Source organism: Gopherus flavomarginatus, chromosome 4, assembly GCF_025201925.1.
Source record: "Gopherus flavomarginatus isolate rGopFla2 chromosome 4, rGopFla2.mat.asm, whole genome shotgun sequence".
Classification (NCBI taxonomy): domain Eukaryota; kingdom Metazoa; phylum Chordata; order Testudines; family Testudinidae; genus Gopherus; species Gopherus flavomarginatus.
The window spans coordinates 30,051,178-30,072,016 of record NC_066620.1 but is presented as its reverse complement, the minus strand read 5'-3'; the positions used below and the strand labels follow the sequence as shown (position 1 = coordinate 30,072,016).

The 20,839-nt window shown below is 43.5% G+C and overlaps 1 protein-coding gene across 9 annotated transcripts in view; it reads left to right on the top strand.

Moving 5' to 3' along the window:
• The window catches only part of FBXO11 (F-box protein 11), a 192,200-nt gene that overhangs the window by 60,633 nt on the left and 110,728 nt on the right, over positions 1-20,839 (top strand). For all 9 annotated transcript variants that reach the window (XM_050951809.1, XM_050951808.1, XM_050951804.1 and 6 more), the window contains 2 exons: positions 19,570-19,697; positions 19,807-19,888. In XM_050951809.1, coding sequence (XP_050807766.1) covers positions 19,570-19,697; positions 19,807-19,888 — 210 coding nt within the window. The remainder of the gene's footprint in view (positions 1-19,569; positions 19,698-19,806; positions 19,889-20,839) is intronic.

Here is a 20,839-nt window from a genome sequence, read left to right as displayed (position 1 = left end):
GAATTCCTTTCAGCCAAATACACATTTGAACTCCTTCCAACCAAATACACATTTTCAAATAAAGAAAACAACCATAAGCCTAACTCGCTTTATCTACCTAGTACTCACTATTCTGAACTTATAAGAGCCTGTATCAGAGAGATTGGAGAGAAACCTGGTTGCACGTCTGATCCCTCTGAGCCCCCAGAGTGAACAACAACCAAACACTAACAGCACACACGCAAACTTCCCTCCCTCAAGATTTGAAAGTATCCTGTCCCCTGATTGGTCCTCTGGTCAGGTGACAGCCAGGCTCACTGAACTTAACCGTTTATAGGCAAAAGAGACATGAAGTACTTCTGTTCTATTAACCCTTGACTATCTGTTTTTGACAGTAGCTATCCCGTAGCTATCCCATAGTTCCCGCAGTCTCCCCCGCCCATTGGAATTCTGGGTTGAGATCCCAATGCATGATGGTGCAAAAACAGTGTCGCGGGTGATTCTGGGTAGATGTCGTCACTCATTCCTTCCTCCATGAAAGCAACGGCAGACAATCATTTTGCTCCCTTTTTCCCTGGATTGCCCTGGCAGACGCAATAGCATGGCAACCGTGGAGCCCGTTTTGCCTTTTGTCACTGTCACCGTATGTGTACTGGATGCCGCTGACAGAGGTGGTACTGCAGTGCTACACAGCAGCATTCATTTGCCTTTGCAAGGTAGCAGAGACGGTTACCAGTTCTGTACTGTCTGCTGTGCCATTGTAAATTGGCGATGAGATGATGGTTATCAGTCGTTCTGTACCGTCGGCTGCTGTCATGGGTGCTCCTGCCTGACTTGCTGAGGTCGGCCGGGGGCGCAAAGAGAAAAATGGGAATGACCCCCCCTCGAGTCATTCCCTCCTTTATGTTGTATCTAAAAATAGTCAGTCCTGCCTAGAATATGGGGCAAGTGTACTAGAGAACCAGTGTACCAGAGAGCACAGCCGCTCCGTGTCAGATCCCGCAGAAATGATGAGCTGCATGTCATTCTAGGGGGTGCCCCTGCAACAACCCCACCTGTTGCTTCCCTCCTCCCCCAACCCTCCTGGGCTACCATTGCAGGGTCCCCCCATTTGTGTGATGAAGTAATAAAGAATGCAGGAATAAGAAACACTGACTTTTTAGTGAGATAAAATGAGAGGGAGGCAGCCTCCAGCTGCTATGATAGTCCAGGCAGTACAGAATCTTTTCTTTAGACATGAAAGGGGTGGGCCTGATGGAGCTCAGCCCCCAGTTGCTATGATGAGGACAGTTACCAGCCGTTCTGTACCATCTGCCGGGAATAACCGGGAGACATTCCTATTTTTACCCAGGCTCCCCCGGCCGACCTCACCTAAGGCCAGCCAGGAGCACTCACGGGATGATAAGGACGGCTACTAGTCCTTCTGCACTGTACCGTCTGCCACCGGGGAAGGGAGGAGAGAGGGTGCTGCTGTTCAGTGCCGCACCACCGTGTCTACCAGCAGCATGCAGTAGACATATGGTGACATTGAAAAAAGCCAAGAAATAATTTTTTCCCTTTTCTTTCACTGGAGGGACGGGGGGTAAATTGACAAGAAAAACCCTGAACCACCCCGGACAACGTGTTTGACCCTACAGGCATTGGGAGCTCAGCCAAGAATGCAAATGCTTTTCGGAGACTGCGGGGACTGTGGAATAGCTGGAGTCCTCAGTCCCCCTTCCCTTCCTCCATGAGCATCCATTTGATTCTTTGGCTTTCCGTTATGCTTGTCACACAGCACTGTGCTGTGGACTGTGTATCATAGCCTGGAGATTTTTTTCAAATGCTTTGGCATTTCATCTTCTGTAACGGAGCTGTGATAGAACAGATTTGTCTCCCCATACAGCGATCAGATCCAGTATCTCCCGTACGGTCCATGCTGGAGCTCTTTTTGGATTTGGGACTGCATCGCCACCCGTGCTGATCAGAGCTCCACATTGGGCAAACAGGAAATGAAATTCAAAAGTTTGCGGGGCTTTTCCTGTCTCCCTGGCCAGTGCATCCGAGTTCAGATTGCTTTCCAGAGCGGTCACAGTGGTGCACTGTGGGATACCGCCCGGAGGCCAATACCGTCGATTAGCGGCCACACTAACCCTAATCCGATATGGTAATACCGATTTCAGTGCTACTCCTCTTGTCAGGGAGGAGTACAGAAACCGGTTTTTTAAGAGCCCTTTATATCGATATAAAAGGCCTCGTGTGGACTGGTGCAGGGTTAAATCGGTTTAACGCTGCTAAAATCGGTTTAAACGCGTAGTGTAGACCAGGTCTAAGCCTCTGATTGCCTCATGCTGTGACTGGACGACAGCGGATGGATCACTTGATCTCCCTGTTCTGTTCATTTCCTTTGAAGCATCTGGCATTGGTCACTGTTGGAAGACAGGATACTTGGCTAGATGGACCATTGATCTGATCCAGTATGGCCATTCTTATGATATAATAAACTGTTTCTCATAGCTGAAGAGTGAACACGAAGCTTGGTTGGTGAGAAACTTTTACACACTATATATGATTAAACCATGGAAATTGTTGCCACAGGAAGGTGAGACGAAGAATTTAACAAGATTAAAAAAGGGTTAGGTTATTTACATGTAATTCAAGACTGTACTAAGTTATTCTAATTAGGGCTGTTCGTGATTGATCGCGTGATTAAAAAAATTAATTGCGATTAATCAAACTGCTAAACATTAATAGAATACATTTATTTAAATATTTTTGGATGTTTTCTACATATTCAAATATATTGATTTCAGTTACAACACAGAATAGAAAGTGCGCAGTGCTCATTTTCTATTTATTTTTTATTACAAATATTTGGACTGTAAAAAACAAAAGAGATAGTATTTTCAGTTCACCTAATATAAGTACTGTAATTTAAATCTCTTTATCAAGAAAGGTGAACTTATAAATGTAGAATTATGTACAAAAAAAATGCACTCAAAAACAAAACAATGTAAAACTTCAGAGCCTACAAGTCCACTCAGTCCTACTTCAGCCAACTGCTCAGACAAACATGTTTGGTTACATTTGCAGGAGATAATGCTACCTGTTTCTTGTTTATCATGTCACCTGAAAGTGAGAACAGGCATTCGCATGGCACTGTTGTAATCAGCATCGCAAGAATTTATGTGCCAGATGCACTGAAGATTCATATGTCCCTTCATGCTTCAACCACCATTCCATAGGATATGCATCCATGCTGATGACGGGTTCTGCTTGATAACGATCTAAAGCAGATGCATGTTCATTTTCATCATCTGAGTCAGATGCCACCAGCAGAAGGTTGATTTTCTTTTTGATGGCTTAGGTTCTGTAGTTTCTGCATCTGAGTGTTGCTCTTTTAAGACTTCTGAAAGCATGCTCTACACCTTGTCCCTCTCAGATTTTGGACATTACTTCAGATTCTTAAACCTTGGTTCGAGTACTGTAGCTATCTTTAGAAATCTCACAGTGGTACCTTCTTTGCATTTCGTCAAACATGCAATGACGGTGTTCTTAAATCAAACAACATGTACTGGGTCATCATCCGAGACTTCTATAACATGAAAAATATGGCAGAATACGGGTAAAACAGAGCAGGGGACATACAATTCTCCCCAAGGAGTTCAGTCACAAATTTAATTAACGCACGATTTTTTTTTTTAACAAATATCATCAGCATGGAAGCATGTCCTCTGGAATGATGGCTGAAGTATGAAGAGGCATACAAATGTTTAGCATATATGGTATGTAAATACCTTGCAACGCTGGTCACAGAAGTGCCATGTGAACATCTCAGGTGACATAGTAAATAAGAAGCGGGCAGTATTATCTCCTAGAAATGTAAACAAACTTGTTTGTCTTAGCAATTGGCTGAACAAGAAGTTGGACTGAGTGGACTTGTAGGCTCTAAAGTTTTACATTGTTTTGTTTTTGAGTGCAGTTATGTAACAACAACAAAATATATATTTGTAAGTTACATTTTCATGATAGCGACTGCACTACAGACGCTCCCCGGGTTACGCAAGACCCAACTGAGGCAAATTTGCACTTACAGAAAAAGTTCCATAAACCAGAAATAGGATTTTCGAGTTAAGGAAATTTTTGTGTAACATACGGGTATACGTTTCCGACTTATGCAAAATTCAAGTTATGCAAGGCTTTCTGGAATGGAACACTTGTGTAAGTCAGGGGGCATCTGTACAGTATCTATATGAGGTGAATTGAAAAAATACTATTTCTTCTATCATTTTACAGTGCAAATATTTGTAATAAAAATAATATTAAGTGCGCACTGTACACTTTGTATTCTATGTTGTAATAGAAATCAATATATTTGAAAATGTAGAAAAACATCCAAAAATATTTAATAAATTTCAATTGGTATTCTATTGTTTAACAGTACAATTAATCATAATAAAATTTTTTAATCACAATTAATTTTTCTAATTCTAATTAATGACATTTACAATTTTAGAAGAGATAGTAAACCTTATGTTTCAGGTCTTAACTATTAGAGATTAGTATGAGATCTGTGTAAGGGCATGTGTAATATGAGATCTATGACAGGACTGCCTCTCTCAGGACTTGCTGGTCTCTAGTCAGTAAAAGTCCAGCAGAAGGGGGTCAGGGAAGTTGAAGTGCTCTCAACAGAAGAGATTTGCAAAGCAGCCACCAGGAAGTTAATCCACTCATTTACTAAGCACTATAGGGTGTACTTCAGTGTCTCAGCTAGTCCAAATATTAGCCTAATATTTCTGAGGACTTTAATTCAGGAATCCATTTTTTAAAAAAATTATTAAGAGGGATATTTTTTCCTCTCACTGTTTTAGCTCATTGGCATTGTTGTGTAAAGCCTACTAGTATGGATTATTGGAGCTGCATGCTTTAAAAAAGGGAATTTTTCCCTGTCTGTAAAATGGGTTTGAGAGTAGCTCCAGTATTCGTATACCCACACAGTTATTTTGTATTCTTCATGTAAAGTGGTTCTGTCAGCATTTCAATAGAATTAAATTTTCTTGGGTACTGTGTGCACTAGTAGCAATGACTTTCTGTGATGAAGGCTTGGATTTGTCTGTTTGCCTGAAAATCACCTATTGAAAGTGAAGACCCATTAGTATGGATTATTGCAGCTGATCTGACAGAAAACCATTGTATAGATAAAGTAAATCACCTCTTTCATCTGTCTCTTTGGTATCTAAGGGTTAGTTCTGTAAGAACTGTGTAATTGTGGGCAGACTAAAATTAACAAGATGTTTTTTTCCAATTACATCTGTGAATAGTCAGACATTAAGTGTGCAGAATTTGATGGGGATGAGGACTTGTTGGAGTATCTTAGCGAGTGTTTTGTATGTGTGTGAAATCATAGTTATATTGCACACTTTCCTAAAGCTCTGTTTCATCCCTTTTCTCCTGCTTATAAAGCTGGATTGATCACTTTCGGAATTTGATACCTCTTATGAATATCAGAAATTTACAGTGTACATTTTTGGGTCATGAAAAGTGGTATATTTCTTCCTAGTATCTCTCCTATGAGATTTCTTTGCTTATATTTGTCAATTCCTTTCTGACAGTCACTTTTTAATGTAAGCTTTACTCCTGGTGAGAAGGACTGTCTATATATATAGTTTGTCAATGACTACTGGGAACTGATTTCCCTAAGGTGGAGGCAGCAGGACTGAAGCCCAAAGCCTGAGCCCCACTGCCCCTGTGAAGGTGGGGAATTCACTGTCTGCCTTCTCCTTCAGCATTGTACCCCAGGTGTCTCTAGAGGGGGGCAGGGCTCAACTGCTGCAGGCAGCCCCAGCAATCAACACCAAGGCAGTGCATCCGGGAGCAACAGGCAGTCAGAGAGGCTGCCAGCCCCCCCGCAATCACAGCCCAGGAGGCTGTGGCTGCAAGAAAAGAAAAGAAAAGGTCCTGTTTCAGAGCAGATGGTCTGACCTCGTGCACAAGGCAGGTCACAGAATCTCACCCACCCACTCCTGTATCAGACCCCTAACCTACGTCTGAGCTATTGAAGTCCTCAAATCGTGGTTTAAAGACTTCTTCAAGGGGCAGAGAATCCTCCAGCAAATGACCCATGCCCCACTCTGCAGAAGGCGGCGAAAAACCTCCAGGGCCTCCTCCAATGTACCCTGGAGGAAAATTCCTTCCTGACCTCAGATATGGCGATCAGCTAAACCCTGAGCATATGTGCAAGACTCATCAGCCAGACTCCCAGGAAAGAATTGTCTGTAGTAACTCAGATCGTACCCCATCTAACATCCTATCACAGGCCATTGGGCATATTTACCACTAATGGTCAAAGATCAATTAATTTCCAAAATTAGGCTATCCCATCATACTATCCCCTCCATAAACTTATCAAGCTTAGTCTTCAAGCCAGATATGTTTTTCCCCCCACTGCTCCCCTTGGAAGACTGTTCCAGAATTTCACTCGTCTAATGGTTAGAAACCTTTGTCCAATTTCAAGTCTAAACTTCCTGTTGGCCAGTTTATATCCATTTGTTTTTGTGTCCACATTGGTGGTTCTTCACACAGTGCACAGTCAACTTGTGGAACTCCTTGCCTGAGGAGGTTGTGAAAGCTAGGACTATAACAGGGTTTAAAAGAGAACTGGATAAATTCATGGAAGTTAAGTCCATTAATGGCTATTAGCCAGGATGGGTAAGGAATGGTGTCCCTACCACCATGGATAGCAGGAGAGAGATCACTTGATTATTACCAGTTAAGTTCACTCCCTCTGGGGCACTTGGCATTGGCCAATGTCGATAGACAGGATACTGGGCTGGATGGACCTTTAGTCTGACCCAGTACGGCCATTCTTGTGTTCTTATGTTCTTCTTATGTATTGAGCTTAAATAATTCCTCTCCCTCCCTGATATTTATTCCTCTGATATATTTATAGAGAGCAATCATATTTTGAATGAATAGCTTTGACTCACCTACCTCTATTATAATGAAAATTATTAGTATTTAACAAGACTTGTGGAGAGGGAGCCTTGATTCAGGATGAAGTTGAGAACCAAAGACTTATGGTTGTTCCTCCTTTCACTGATAAAATAATGATGTGTCTACTTTCCAGATTTTTCACTAAGGTCCCCAGATGCCTCTTGAATCAGTTCAACATTTGTCTAGGCCTTTTCCCTAGACTTTACAGTTTATGCAGGAAAACTGAGGTACATAGTGAGCTATTACCTGAACAAGTTTCTATAAGTATTCACAGTTGAGTGTGATATTTCCTGGTCTTGTGGTTGGAGTACAGGACTAGTAATCAGACTAGTGGCCTATTTTTTTTTTTCTTTCAGGGATGTTAAACACCTCTTGACTTACGTTGGAATTGTACCAATACAGTCTTATGGCTTACTTTTTGTAACCACTTTTGAGATGTCTGATAAGAGCTGCCATTATTAGCGGTAGTAATAAAATAATGTTAGACTCTCAAAGATCAATATGTTTTTAACTTTTTCTTTCTTTTTAATAACAAAACAATAGCAATTTGTTTTTGTCAGATATTGATTTTTTTCTTATTACATAATATACTTAGTGTAAGAAATACAAAGGCATCTTGTACAAATAATCTGAGGCAGAGAAATGCTAAGTATTTATAATTTTCAGAAATCTGCTCTTGTGTTCACAGGATAAAACTGATGATTACAAATGGCATATGCTTCAAGAGGTGTCCTTCAGAGCATAAATGATATTCTGTTGAAACAAGTGGATATGGCGTGACAGACCCAAACCAGTAGGGTACAGGAGTCTGGTAGAGGGCAAATATACTGGTCACTGGCTGAGTAGTTTTCTGTTCCCTGAGTGACCAGAGCAGGGGCTGCACTAGAGTAATCAGGAACCTGCTAGAACCAATTAAGGCAAACAGACTGATTAGAACACCTGCAGCCAATCAAGGCAGGCTAATCAAGGCGCTTGGGTTTAAATAGGAGCTCACTCCAGTCAGGCCAGAGCCAGAGGAGAGGAAGTGTGTGTGAGGAGCTGGGAGCAAGAAGTACAAGGAGCTGAGTGAGAGCGTGTGCTACTGGAGGACTAAGGAGTGCAAGCGTTATCAGACACCAGGAGGAAGGTCCTGTGGTGAGAATAAAGAAGGTGTTTGGAGGAGGCCATGGGGAAGTAACTATCATAACCTTAGTCCCAGATTTGGACCTTAGCGTCCAAAATATGGGGGTTAGCATGAAAACCTCCAAGCTTAGTTACCAGCTTGGACCTGGTACTTGCTGCCACCACCCAAAAAATTAGAGTGTTTTGGGGCACTCTGGTCCCCCTGAAAAAACCTTCCCTGGGGACCCCAAGACCCAAATCCCTTGAGTCTCACAACAAAGGGAAATAATCCTTTTTCCCTTCCCCCCTCCAGGTGCTCCTGGAGAGATACACAGACACAAGCTCTGTGAATCCAAACAGAGTGACTCCCCCTCTCCGTTCCCAGTCCTGGAAACAAAAAGCACTTTCCTCTTCACCCAGAGGGAATGCAAAATCAGGCTAACAAATCCAACACACACAGATCTCCCCCTAATTTCTTCCTCCCACCAATTCCCTGGTGAGTACAGACTCAATTTCCCTGAAGTAAAGAAAAACTCCAACAGGTCTTAAAAGAAAGCTTTATATAAAAAGAAAGAAAAATACATACAAATGGTCTCTCTGTATTAAGGTGACAAAATACAGGGTTAATTGCTTAAAAGAATATTGAATAAACAGCCTTATTCAAAAAGAATACAAATCAAAGCACTCCAGCACTTATATTCATGCAAATACCAAAGAAAAGAAAACATATAACTTACTATCTGATCTCTTTGTCCTTACACTTAGAAACAGAAGATTAGAAAGCAGAACTACTTCTCCAAAGCTCAGAGAAAGCAGGCAGACAGACAAAGACTCAGACACAAACTTCCCTCCACCCAGAGTTGAAAAAAATCCGGTTTCCTGATTTGTCCTCTGGTCAGGTGCTTCAGGTGAAAGAGACATTAACCCTTAGCTATCTGTTTATGACAGTAACCCAGGGAGTTGTAGCTGTCATGCAGCTGTTACAGGAGGCCTGCTGTTACAGGAGACAGCTGCAATCCACAGGGCCCTGGGCTGGAACTCGGAGTAGAGGGCAGGCCCGGGTTCCCCCCAAACCTCCCAACTCCTGATCAGATACAGGAGGAGTTGACTCGGACTGTGGGTTCCACCATAGGGGAAGATCACTAAGGTGTGCAAATCTGCCAATAAGTGCAGGACTCACCAAGGTAGAGGAGGAACTTTGTCACAATGGGTATTGTCATAGGATAATCTAAATTGTAGTCAACATTTTTATTATAATACACTTTACTCTTGTTGTCAGATACTAATAATTAATACTTATTGATAACTACTTAGCATGAAATAGAGGCTCTCAAAGAATATCTTTAGTCACCAGTTTTGCCTCTCTTATTAAATCTGAGTTGTGTTTTGCACTTAAACAGAGGATGAATCCCTGCTTTAAGCTATTTGGGGTAGAGACTGTCTCTCATTACGTTTGTGTATAACACTTAGCACAATGGATTCTCAGTTTCAATGGGGTCTCTAAGCACTAATGTAATACAAATATAATAAATACTACTACTGTGTTTTGTAGATGAAGAATAAGGTGTCTCCTCTGCAAAAGTTCATCATTTACTCTTGGATTATAGAATTAGTTTGTGAGAATTTACAAGAAAATAAGTTAAAGCTAATATTAACTCAAACTTTAAATGAGGTCTTAAAAATAAATAAATAAAATTAGCATTGTAATGCTTATTTTTGCTCCCAATTTCAGGAATGGAATAACTTCGATATTTCAAATTTCCCATATTGTTAAAATTCATTGAAATCACATGCCTAGGTTATATTTGAAGAAGTTAAGTTGTAATACTGATTGTGTGTATTTTTTATAAATATAGACTATAGCGGTCAGTAGTTGAGGTCACTCTTAACTAGAGCTTTTATGACATCAGAATTAACTCAAACAATTGTTAACCTTCCTCTGTGGCTAATTTGGCTTGTTTCAATTCTATTGATTATAATGTGTCAGTAGCAGGAGACACTGGACTTGTTTGAAGAGTTCTCATTAGTAGGTTACTGTAATCCCAATTGTGTTGGCTCTTCAAAAGTTCCTAGGCCACAGATTTGCTTGGCAATCAGTTCTTGAAAGGTTGCATATAGCTCTGTTGACTTTGCTCCAGAGCCAGTCCGGCAGTACTACAAGCAAGGAGGCATAGAGGAAGCTTAGTAAATAGCACAGTAAGGGCCTGCAGTGAGGCCAAGTGGCCTCCCTCCAAGCCGGAGAGCGAGGGACCATTACACTCCCCTGGGAGGGCGGAGCCTAGATCGCCCCACCACCCTCGTCAGAAGTAATGGGGTGTGACCAAACCTATAAAAGGCCGGCCCTGCAGCACAATTGCAGGAGAGGCTGTGGAGGGGAAGGACGCTTTGCTGCGTCCCCGAGAGGAACCCTCACTGAGCAGTGCCCAATTCACAGACTCTGACGAGGACTAGCCCGGAGTGCCTGCTGCCATCTACCCTGAGTAGCCGTAGAGTCCTGGAGGCTAGAGGTACCGAATACCATGGTAGCGGCCATGGGGCAGCCCCAAAGCAGCTGGCTGCAGAGCCAGGGGTGGCCCAGTTGGCATGTTGCGGCTGGATCCTCGCTGATGCAGGGATAGCCAATTCTGCCCCTGCCAGGGCCCTGGGCTGGGACACGGTGGAGTAGGGTGGCCTGTGTCCCTCTGTCACCCCACCCCAGGGTGGCTGACCCCCTACACTGTGAAAGGAGGCACTAGCTCTGAAGAGGAGCTTCCCTTAGCACTCACCTGTAGACTAGTTTGCCTGAGCCCTGCCCAGGCCAAAGCCAGCCCTGAAAGACTGTGTGCTTGCTGGCACCCTGAGCCTACTCAGGTCCAGCTCACCTGTGACTGTTTTGCTTGCTGGCTGCTTGAGCCCCGCCCAGGCCAAAGTCAGCCGAGAGACTGTTTGCTTTCTGGTAGCCTGTGCCTCTCCAAGCCCAGGACCCAGTTCCCCTGAAAAGCTGTTTGTTTGCTGGCTGAACCCAGCCCTGAGACTGTTTTGCTTGTGGGCTGCCTGAGCCTCCTCAGGCCCAGGCCCGACTCACCTAGAAACTGTATTGGTTTGCTGGCTGCCTGAGCTCCGCCCAGGCCAAAGCCAGCCTTGAGAGACTGTTTTGGTTTGCTGCCTGCCTGAGCTCCGCCTTGGCCACAGCCAGCCTGAATAGACTTGATTTAAGGGCTGACTGCTTGAGTCACTCAAACCCAGGCAAAAGCCTGACAGGGACTATTAATCACATAGCCCTATTGCCTGTCTTGCAGACTCTGGTCCTGGCCCGACAAGACTAGCCTGAGTGGCCTCCCTCCAAGCGGGAGAGCGAGGGACCATTACCCGACCATTAAAAACAGTGATGATGGGACCCAGGGTATTAGGGTCCTTCCATCCAACCTAGCTCTCCCCTTCACGCAGCGCCAGACTCCCTAACAAGGCCCTTTCCCCTTAGACCTACAGTTCCTCCAGGCCTACGCAGATCTCTGCTATTCCTCTTACCCACATCATCTCATTCAACTCTCCTCTTTCTAGTTGTATTTAGATCTTAAATTGCTCTAATAAAAGTATAGTGTATGTACACGTGAATCTTACTTTGTGCTTAAGATCTTTTCTGTTAAAGTTTTAACCCAGAAATCCAAGATGTCATTCCTTTGTATAGCCTAGCCGCCTCTTTTTCCATCATTATGCAATGTAGATTATTTGATCTGTAGCCCTAAGGATTAATCTGCTGGTCTGTATAAATTTGTCTGTCTTATACATTTGAGTATTTGATGTAATAGGCTTATAGATTTATATTAAAAATAAGTTTGGCTGTAATGTAAGAGACTCACAGGCCAAAACCCTGTATGTTAAGCTAAGGCAAAGTTAGCACATTTTGGGACCCTTACTCAGAAAAGTAATAATAGACAAAACACCCATGCAGATGTCTAGAGACCTTTTGCCTAAACCAATGAATAATGGAAGATGGCAAAGGGAATTTTTCAAAGTGGTATGACAAATGTAACAAGTATACCACAAATGCGTACTTAGCCGTCATCCATACGCACATACATACTAGCCTATGGGGTAAGTGTACCCTAACATTTCTATGGGGGAAGGATGAAATTTGGGCATAATAGGAAGGATTTCCAACCAATGCCCTATAAAAAGGCGAGGCAGCTCGCCATTAGGGAGGTAATCTACCCACCTGTCTACTCCTATCTACTCTTCATTGCCTCCACCTTTAGCAACGTATCGATGCTACCCGTCTACGACGACTATTAATAGGCCGTATTTTATTTCTTTCAAACTGTAAGCTTAAGGTAACTAGGCTAAACCTATGTTTTATTTAGTTTAAGGCTTACAGAGTTAAGTTAAAGAGTAAGAAACTTTAACAGCTCTGCATTTAGCTTCCTCTGCCAGAGGTGTGAAAATGGTACTGCCACAGGCGTGGTCTCATATCTTCCAACACTAGGTTATTAAAACAGAGTGTGAGTATTAACCACGTTTGCAGCTTATAATATTGTATTATCATGTGTATCTCTTGAATAACAGTAATACAAATGTAACTCTGTAATTCTAACTGTTTTACCATTTGCTTACTATTTCATTGATTTTTAATAAAAAGGTCTTTATGTCTATATCTGTTTCAGTGTAAGCTTCCTGTCATACCCCCGAAGGTCCTTTTATGAACTCTATGAAGCCTGATTCAGGACAAACTGTTATCTTCTGATCAAACAAGTTGGCGAGCCTAAGCCCTTATGAATTAATATCCATAATAATCATTAATATTATTATTAATATTAATTAAGTGGATAAATTAAATGAACATTATTAACACACCCCAAATCAGGCTACAGATCATATAGAAGGTTTTTAAAGTCTTTCATTAACTTTTATGAATCTCACTTTTGGAGATATATATATACATCTTCTAATTCTAAAGTATTCTGAGACATGCTCTTTTCCTCCAGATAATCGTGGTAGAGGAAGATAGTTACTTATAAAGAAAGGGAGTATGTCTTTGCCTCTGTCTTCGCACTAGACACTTTTTTTTTAGTGGTGTCATCCTATTATTTTAATTTTAATTTTACTTAAACTTCTGTTTTCTCTTGCAGCACTGACAGCATCTTTTTATCCCAAGTGACTATTACTGGTTTACTTTCAGAACCAGACTGGGATTATCTATGAAAATCTTCCCCTTCTCTCTAGCTGTAGGAAGAGCAAACTGCTGAGTTGGGATTTTTTTCCAATTTTTTCTTTCTGTCTCCCTGATCCTTTTTTCTGTTTATTATAGTAGTTTGGAAGCACTGCATTAATCAGTGACACAAATTCTGCAGCAGTTACAGCCTCATTGTTTAGAGCAGGGGTGGCCAACCTGCAGCTCTTCAGAGGTTAATATGTGGTTCCTTACCTAAGCTCTAATTCTGGTACTGGAGCTATAGATGCTGACTTTCCAATGTGCTGGTGGGTGCTCACTGCTCAACCCCCCTGCTCCGCCCCAAGCCCTACCCCTACTCAACCCCTTCCCCCAAGGCCCCTGCCCTTCCCTATAGCCTGCCGTGTCTTCACTCCTCCCCCCACCTCCCCCATAGCCTCCTGCACACGTGAAACAGCTGATTGCAGTGCGTGGAGGGTGGGGGGAGTAGGCGCTGGTTGGGGGCTGCTGGCAGGTGGGAGGCGCGAGGGAGCAGATGCGGGGCTGCTGACGTATTACGGTGGCTCTTTAGCAATGTACATTGGTAAATTCTGGCTCCTTCTGAGGCCTGGTCTACACTATGCGTTTAAACCGAATTTAGCAGCGTTAAACCGATTTAACCCTGCACCTGTCCACACAACGAGGCCTTTTATATCGTTATAAAGGGCTCTTTAAACCGATTTCTGTACTCCTCCCTGCCGAGAGAAGTAGTGCTGAAATCGGTATTGCCGTGTCAGATTAGGGTTAGTGTGGCCGCAAATCGATGGTATTGGCCTCCAGGCGGTATCCCACAGTGCACCATTGTGACCGCTCTGGAAAGCAATCTGAACTCGGATGCACTGGCCAGGTAGACAGGAAAAGCCCCACAAACTTTTGAATTTCATTTTCTGTTTGCCCAGTGTGGAGCTCTGATCAGCACGGGTGGCGATGCAGTCCCAAATCCAAAAAGAGCTCCAGCATGGACCGTACGGGAGATACTGGATCTGATCACTGTATGGGGAGACAAATCTGTTCTATCAGAGCTCTGTTACAGAAGATGAAATGACAAAGCATTTGAAAAAATCTCCAGGCTATGATAGACAGAGAGGCCACAGCACAGTGCTGTGTGACAAGTGTAACGGAAAGCCAAAGAGTCAAATGGATGCTCATGGAGGGAGGGAGGGGATACTGAGGAGTCCAGCTATCCCACAGTCTCCGAAAAGCATTTGCATTCTTGGCTGAGCTCCCAGTGCCTAAAGGGTCAAAAAACATTTTCCTGAGTGTTTCAGGGTATATGTCGTCAATTTACACCCTTCGCCCCCTCCCCCGAAAGAAAAGGGAAAAAAAAAGTTTCTCGCCTATTTTCAATGTCACCCTATGTCCAGCGCTGCAGCACCCCGTCTACCAGCAGCATGCAGTAAACACCAGCATCCCCTTCCCGGTGGCAGATGGTGCAATATGACTGCTATCCATCGTCGTCATCAGCCTGTGAATGCTCCTGGCTGGCCTCGGTGAGGTCGGCCGGGGGAGCCTGGGTAAAAATGGGAATGACTCCCGGTCATTTCCGGCAGATGGTACAGAACGGCTGGTAACCGTATTCATCATAGCAACTGGAGGCTGAGCTCTGTCAGCCCCCCTCTTTCATGTCTAAAGAAAATATTCTGTACTGCCTGGACTATCATAGCAGTGGGAGGCTGGGCTCCTCTCCCCCGCCACCCTTTAATGTCCTGCCTGGACTTCATAGCAGCTGGAGGCTTTCTTCCCCTCATTTTATCTCACTAAAAAGTCAATGTTTCTTATTTCTGCATTCTTTATTACTTCATCACACAAATAGAGGGACACTGCCACGGTAGCCCAGGAGGGTTGGGGGAGGAGGGAAGCAATGGGTGGGGTTGTTGCAGGGGCACCCCCTAGAATGGCATGCAGCTCATCATTTCTGCGGGATCTCTGGGGCTCTGACACGGAGCGACTGTGCTCTTCGGTTCTCTAGTAGACTTGCCCCATATTCTTGGCAGGACTGACTCTATTTTTAGACAAAACAGAAAGAAGGGAATGACCCAGGGAGTCATTCCCATTTTTGTCCATGCGGCCCCGGCCGACCTCAGCGAGGCCAGCCAGGAGCACCCATGACAGCAGCAGACGGTACAGAACGACTGATAACTGTCATCTCATCGCCAATTTACAATGGCATGGCAGATGGTGCAATAGGGATGGTAACCGTCTCTGCTACCTTGCAAAGGCAAATGAATGCTGCTGTGTAGCACTGCAGTACCGCGTCTGTCAGCAGCATCCAGTACACATATGGTGACAGTGACAAAAGGCAAAATGGGCTCCATAGTTGCCATGCTGTGGCGTCTGCCAGGGAAAAAGGGCGCAAAATGATTGTCTGCCGTTGCTTTCGCGGAGGAAGGATTGAGTGACGACATTTACCCAGAATCACCCGCGACTCTGTTTTTGCATTGGGATCTCAACCCAGAATTCCAATGGGCGGCGGAGACTGCGGGAACTATGGGATAGCTACAGGATAGCTACCCACAGTGCAACGCTCCGGAAATTGACGCTAGCCTTGGTACATGGACGCACACCACCAAATTAATGTGCTTAGTATGGCCGCGTGCACTTGACTTTATGCAATCTGTTTTACAAAACCGGTTTATGTAAAATCGGAATAATCCCATAGTGTAGACATACCCTCAAGCTCAGGTTGGCCACTCCTCGTTTAGAGAGCCACACCTAGTTTCATTTTACTAATGTATGTTGCCTATATGTCTACCTTTCTCGCCATTTATGGCATTTTATGGGTGAAACAATTAGCATCTTTTGGTGCGGGTGGCGTGATGATCAGAAATGTCAAGTAACGTAACAGTGATCCCAGATTACTTCCGACCTTTACATATCCTGCAGAACAAAATTTTTGAGACTGTAAAGTTCTAGGCTTAAGTGGGGTTACAGCTTCTATTTATGAAGAACCAAGGGCATTTATTCTGTAGTTTGAGACATGGGCATTATTACAGGGCTTGGTTGTTGAATCCCCTTTGGCTACTGGATAGGTTAATTCTATTACCAGAAGATGGTGACAGATGAAGAAAATAAGATATTAAGGCTGCATCTACACTAATAAATTTTGTGGCTGTAATTCACCGTTGGTGGTAACATAAACTAGATTCTAGGCTACAGGAGGCTGGTAAAGCCTAAGTCTCAGAATCGGGCCCTACTGGGATTCACAAACCCCCTGTTTAGCTGCCACCAAACCCTATAGGCACCTAAAGTCATTTGATGCCTACATTTTTGCAGTAAAAGTTCCCTAGTCACCTATGTTTCTGCCTGTGTGCATGCGCACTGTAACCCCACTGCAGGCCCAGAGCAGTGCACAAACTGGGGGAAGATAGGTGTTCCTCCTCCTAACTTGCTTTTGGGTCCTGATCAGGTAAGTGTATTCAGAGCTTGCCTAACATATGGAGCCTCTGTAGATGATCTTACACAAAACAGCCTGAGCAGTATGAGGAGGACTTCCCTCATAACTTTTAGCTCAGTGGTTAGGGTTCTGACCTGTGATGTGCGAGACCCCTAGTTCCATTTCCCCTTCAACTGAGGCAAAGAGGGCATTTAAACAGTGATTTTCCACTTCTCAGGTGAGTGCCTTAGCCACTGGGCTATGGGATATTCTGATGTGGTCTCCCTTAATCTCTCCTGCTGAAGTTGAATGAGGATTAATAATGAATGAATCATTGGGCCAAAGAGCGAGCGAGAGAGAGCAAGCATCAGAATGACGCTATAGCCTAGTTAGAGCACTCACCTGGGAGTAGAAAGCCATGATCCAGTCCCCTGCTTCAATAACTTTTAAAAATTATTTATCCATGTTGGAATATCTTCAGCAGAAGAGGTTGATGGAACCTTTTCCCCGCCCCCATCAGCATATCCCGTAGCCCATCTGAAAGGTGGCGGATCCCTGTTTAAATGCCTTCTCCCACTCACGTGGAGGAGGGACTGGGGGTCTCCCACATCCCAGGTGGGAACTCTTGTCAATGGGCTAAATATTATGAGGGAGCTCCCCATGCCTTGGCTTCTTGCAAAAACAGCATAGGCTCCTATTGCCAAGAGCGAGTTTGCAGCTGAGAATCCCAGGCAGAGTGAGGTGCCTCCCTTGCAGCCTTAGCATGGGGAGAGCTGAGACCCCAGCTGAGTAGGGGGACACCCAGGCAGGGCAGGTCGGCTGCCAGCCAGGTTTGCCTGGTCCAGATGTGCTGCTGGAAAGTGATTACACAGCAGGGAGGGAGCTACCACGGACAGGGCTCAGGGGGGCTGTGATCCCAGGCCCAGCCAGCGAGAGGGAGCAGGTCCCACTCCCTTCCCCAGCCGCTGAATCCCAGACCGAGCTGCAGAAGGATCCCTCCTTGGACAAGCTGAGGGAACTTGCTGGCCACAGCGCTGCAAGCCTGGATTCAGGCACCTATCTCTGTGAGAGGGGCAGGGCTTAGCACACACTCCTCACCTTGGACTCTCCCATTGGCTAGCTTAGGTGGAGACCTGACTGGTGTGCTGGATTTTGTGATCCCATTTTGATGCACCGTTCATTGTACAGGAAGCCTGAATGTCTTACCTGGTCTTTGTGAATTGCAGTGATATTCTAGACACCTAAAAGTTAGGTTTGGCAGTGCTCAACTTCATCGTGAATCTGATCCTTAGTCTTTGCACCTGAGTTCCCCATCTGTAAAATTGGGATATTAGCACTTTCTTACCTCATGGAGGTGTTGTGAAGATAAATACGTTGGAGATTGTGAGGTGCTCATATACTATGGTAATGAGTGCCATATAAGTAGCAGAGAAGCTTGCTGGTTTTTTTTTATTTTTTAAATCCTGTTTTCTTATAGAGCTCAGTCCATTTCACATCTCCTCCAGCATCTCTGTGACCTGACAATTTTTCAGTAAGGCTTGTAGGTTGAGAAGTGATGGTTTACATAATGGATAGAGAAATAATAATGAAGCGAGAACGTCAGAAGTATATGGGTTTTTTTTAGAATTTTCTTTCACATTAGCTGCTGCTGTTTGAAGTAGCTTTGCTTACAAAAGTATGTATTACCCTCTCTATATTATTCATATATTTTATAATTTTTTAATGTTTTTGAAATAATATTAAAATCTTGAACTGTGAAGGATGGCTTTTGTTTTGTATTATTTTTATTCTTAGATTAAGTGCATTGACCACAGACTATTTAGCATATTGAACAAAAAAATTGGGGTTTCCTCAGTAGATCTCTTCCTGCACAACCTCCATCACTCACTTTTATTCCATATTTCAAGTTTAAAATGGTTTAGAATGAGAGAGAACGGATATACAAAGGTGAGTCCAAAAATCTTTCCTCAGTTAAGCAAAAAATGTGTTTTCTGAAAAGGCCTATGTAAGAGATACAGGTTTCTTTATTAATTAAGAAAGAAGCATCAAGTTTATACTTTGACTTCCACATGTATTTGTTCTTGTAGTTTTGTTTAATGTGTGTGGTACAATGTTGTGAATAAATGATTTAATTGCTGAAGTATTAAAACAGATTATTCCTTTCTCATTGCATTGTGTATTCCTGTCAGAACATTTTCATGAGGTAATAGCTTGAAATAAAGCATAGCAATAAAACAAAAGCCCTACAAATGAAATTTATCATACCATTGTTCTTGGTTTTATTAAGGGGTTGTAGGGAGCACACACTTATTACCATCATCTTCTTTGTGTCTTTCGCCAAATAAACAAAAAACAAAGCAACTTTTTTTCCTCTTTAGGTAATGCGTAATGCTATGCTAGTTTTCCCCCTCTGTAGTAAAGAGCTAGCACATTGAGATGCACCATCCCTGAAATGCTTAGGGAACCTAGCCGTAAATTTTGTGGTAAATATGATGACAAAGTACATGCCTTCTCGATAGCTTATGGTTAACTTAAAACTTTTGTATCATTCACTGTAAAGGTAGTGGTAAGCAGAAGTAAAAAGCACTGACATTTAAAAGTTGACTCTTCATTAGCACAGTTAATAATTTATTTGTTGTTAAAGTAATCCCTAGTATAAAGGACACAACATAGAATTTGCAGCATAAATATTGTGTAAATACAAAGAAAGAAATGGGTTAATGTGTAGAAAACAATTGAAAATAAAAATATATAGAGCATACATGAAGATGAACTTGTGCATGCACTTCTAGCAAGTGGATTATTGTGGCATCTTTCTGGCTGCACGTGCTTAGAAAAGCAAGTCGTTAATGCTTCTTTTGTACCAGGAGAATACCCAAGCTTCCTGCACGCTTTTTTACTGAGTTTTTTTGAAGCTATATAATTCAAATTAATGAATTTCCTTTTGACCTTTCGATAGATGATGATGTACCTGCAGATATGGTTGCAGAAGAATCGGGTCCTGGTGCACAAAATAGTCCATACCAACTTCGTAGAAAAACTCTTCTACCTAAAAGAACAGCTTGCCCTACAAAGAGCAGTATGGAGGTAATTTTTTTTTTATAAAGTATATTTTGTTTTCAGGAATAGGTGGCTAACATGAACACTTTTGCAAGTGCTATAATGTCTTAACTAATTCTTATTTATGTGGTTAAAGGGTGCCTCCACTTCAGCTACCGAGAACTTTGGTCATCGAGCTAAACGTGCTAGAGTATCTGGAAAATGCCAGGATTTATCAGGTAATATTTTTTGGGGAAGGGGAAGATTGGAGAAAAAACGTTTTGACTACAGCAGAGGTTCTCAAATTTCATTGCACTGTGACCCCCTTTGGACAACAAAAATTACTACACTATCCTAGGAGTAAGGGGCCAAAGCCTGAGCCCCACTGCTGCAGGCGGGGGGGTCTGAAGCCGAAGCCCAAGGACTTCAGCCCTAGGCAGGGGGCCTGTAACCTGAGCCCTGCCACCCAGGGTTGAAGCCCTCGGGCTTCGGCCATGGGCGGTGGGGCTTGGGCTTTGGCCCCAGGCCCCACCAAGTCTAACAGCAGCCCTAGTGACCCCAATAAAACAGGGTCACAACCCACTTTGGGGTCCCAACTCATACTTTGAGAACCACTGGACTGCAGTGTACAGTGTTGCAAAAGAGTTGTGTTCCACCCCCCATCGCCCCTGATAGATAAATAGAAGAAAATGAAGTGAGAGGAAAAAACAAGTTTCTAATTGTTTGAACTTAAATTTTGGAAGCTTGTAGGTGTTCAGATCTGACTTTTAAAGGTATAAAGACTCACTGATTAAAACCTTGCTGCCTGAGAACTGGTGCCTGTGGCGAGGGCTGGGCTTTACTGGTGGTGCTACCTAGTGGTTAGGTCATTGGGTCCCAGTTCTTCTCAATTACCGGCATCCCTCGCCGGGCATCACTCCAGCGCTGTGGTGGTTTATCTTCCTCTAGATAGCAACTTGGCCTTCTGGCCATATAGCTATCTTTCCCCCTTCCGAACTAAAAAATTCAATAACTCCACAACAGAAAGGATCTTCATCTCACCTCCAGACCTCTATGGATTGGTATACCCTTAACTTGAGACTTACAATGTCTCTAACCTCTCCTTTCCTCCAAGTTTATGCCCCCTCCCCAAAAAGGGCAGTTGTTAGGGTAGCCTGGACCTCCATCTCCACCTGGCTCCAACCAAGAGG